General features: G+C 66.8%; 1 protein-coding gene across 1 annotated transcript; it reads right to left on the minus strand.

Moving 5' to 3' along the window:
• Nucleotides 1–11: 11 nt before the first annotated feature.
• Nucleotides 12–629, minus strand: KAZALD1 (Kazal type serine peptidase inhibitor domain 1; the record flags this gene model as incomplete). Its single annotated transcript, XM_008070519.2, has 3 exons — nucleotides 12–112; nucleotides 244–391; nucleotides 469–629. Coding segments are annotated over 3 exons (404 nt in total), but the record flags the coding sequence as incomplete, so codon positions are not given.
• Nucleotides 630–858: the final 229 nt, after the last annotated feature.

Below are 858 nucleotides of genomic sequence, written 5' to 3' on the forward strand. Positions count from 1 at the left end.
GGGCCGGGGCGCTGGGCCTAGTAGTAGTCCTCGCCCTCTTCGCTCTCCACCTCCTCCCCAGGAGCCAGGTTCAGGGCACGCAGCTGTGGGATGCCTGTGGCGTTCAGCTGGTCTGCAAACACGAGGGCAAGGAGGGGAAACAGGAGGGAGGGAGGCCATGCTTTCAAGGCCCCCTATGCACAGACTCGCGCCTGAGGGCCTGGTTCAGTCCTACCCCCCGCCCCGTGCTCGGGCTCCCTTCACCTGGCGTGAGCACCATCAGGCTAGCGGGAGCCTCAGCCTGACCCAGGGCGTTGCGGGCGAGGCAGCGGTAGGTGCCCTCGTCGCTGGGACGCACGGCCTGGATCTGCAGCCAGCTGGTCACCTCGAACCTCTGGGGCCCACCCCGAAACTGCAGCCAGACAAAGAGTCAGCGGGGGCTTTCTGGGGGCCCTGCCCGGTCCAGGAAAGCCTCTGCTCCTGCCCGACCTGCACTGAGATGTGGGGGTCATCCCCGGGCAGCTGGACGTCCAGGCCGTCCTTCCTCCACTCGATGGAGGCCATGGGGTAGGCGAACACCTCGCAGCCGAAGATCACGTCCTGCCCGGTCACGTTCCAGACGTCGTAGGGCTGCGACACGATCTGGGGCTCTGTGGGCAGAGGCGGGGGCCTGAGGACAGTACGGGCCCGCAGCCCGCGATGGCGTGACACAGACGACTGTGGGTGTGCTTGTGGGCCGAGGTCAGTGCACGTCCACAAACAGCGTGACACACGGACACATGCAGGCACAGATGCTGGCGCACCACGGGTGCACGCAGATAGGGAGAGACGAGCGCGCTCCCGTGCGCAGAGCGCCATGCAGACACCACACACACACAC

The sequence above is a fragment of the Carlito syrichta genome, unplaced genomic scaffold (assembly GCF_000164805.1).
Source record: "Carlito syrichta isolate Samal-C Ts95f unplaced genomic scaffold, Tarsius_syrichta-2.0.1 Scaffold111644, whole genome shotgun sequence".
In the NCBI taxonomy this organism is placed as follows: domain Eukaryota; kingdom Metazoa; phylum Chordata; class Mammalia; order Primates; family Tarsiidae; genus Carlito; species Carlito syrichta.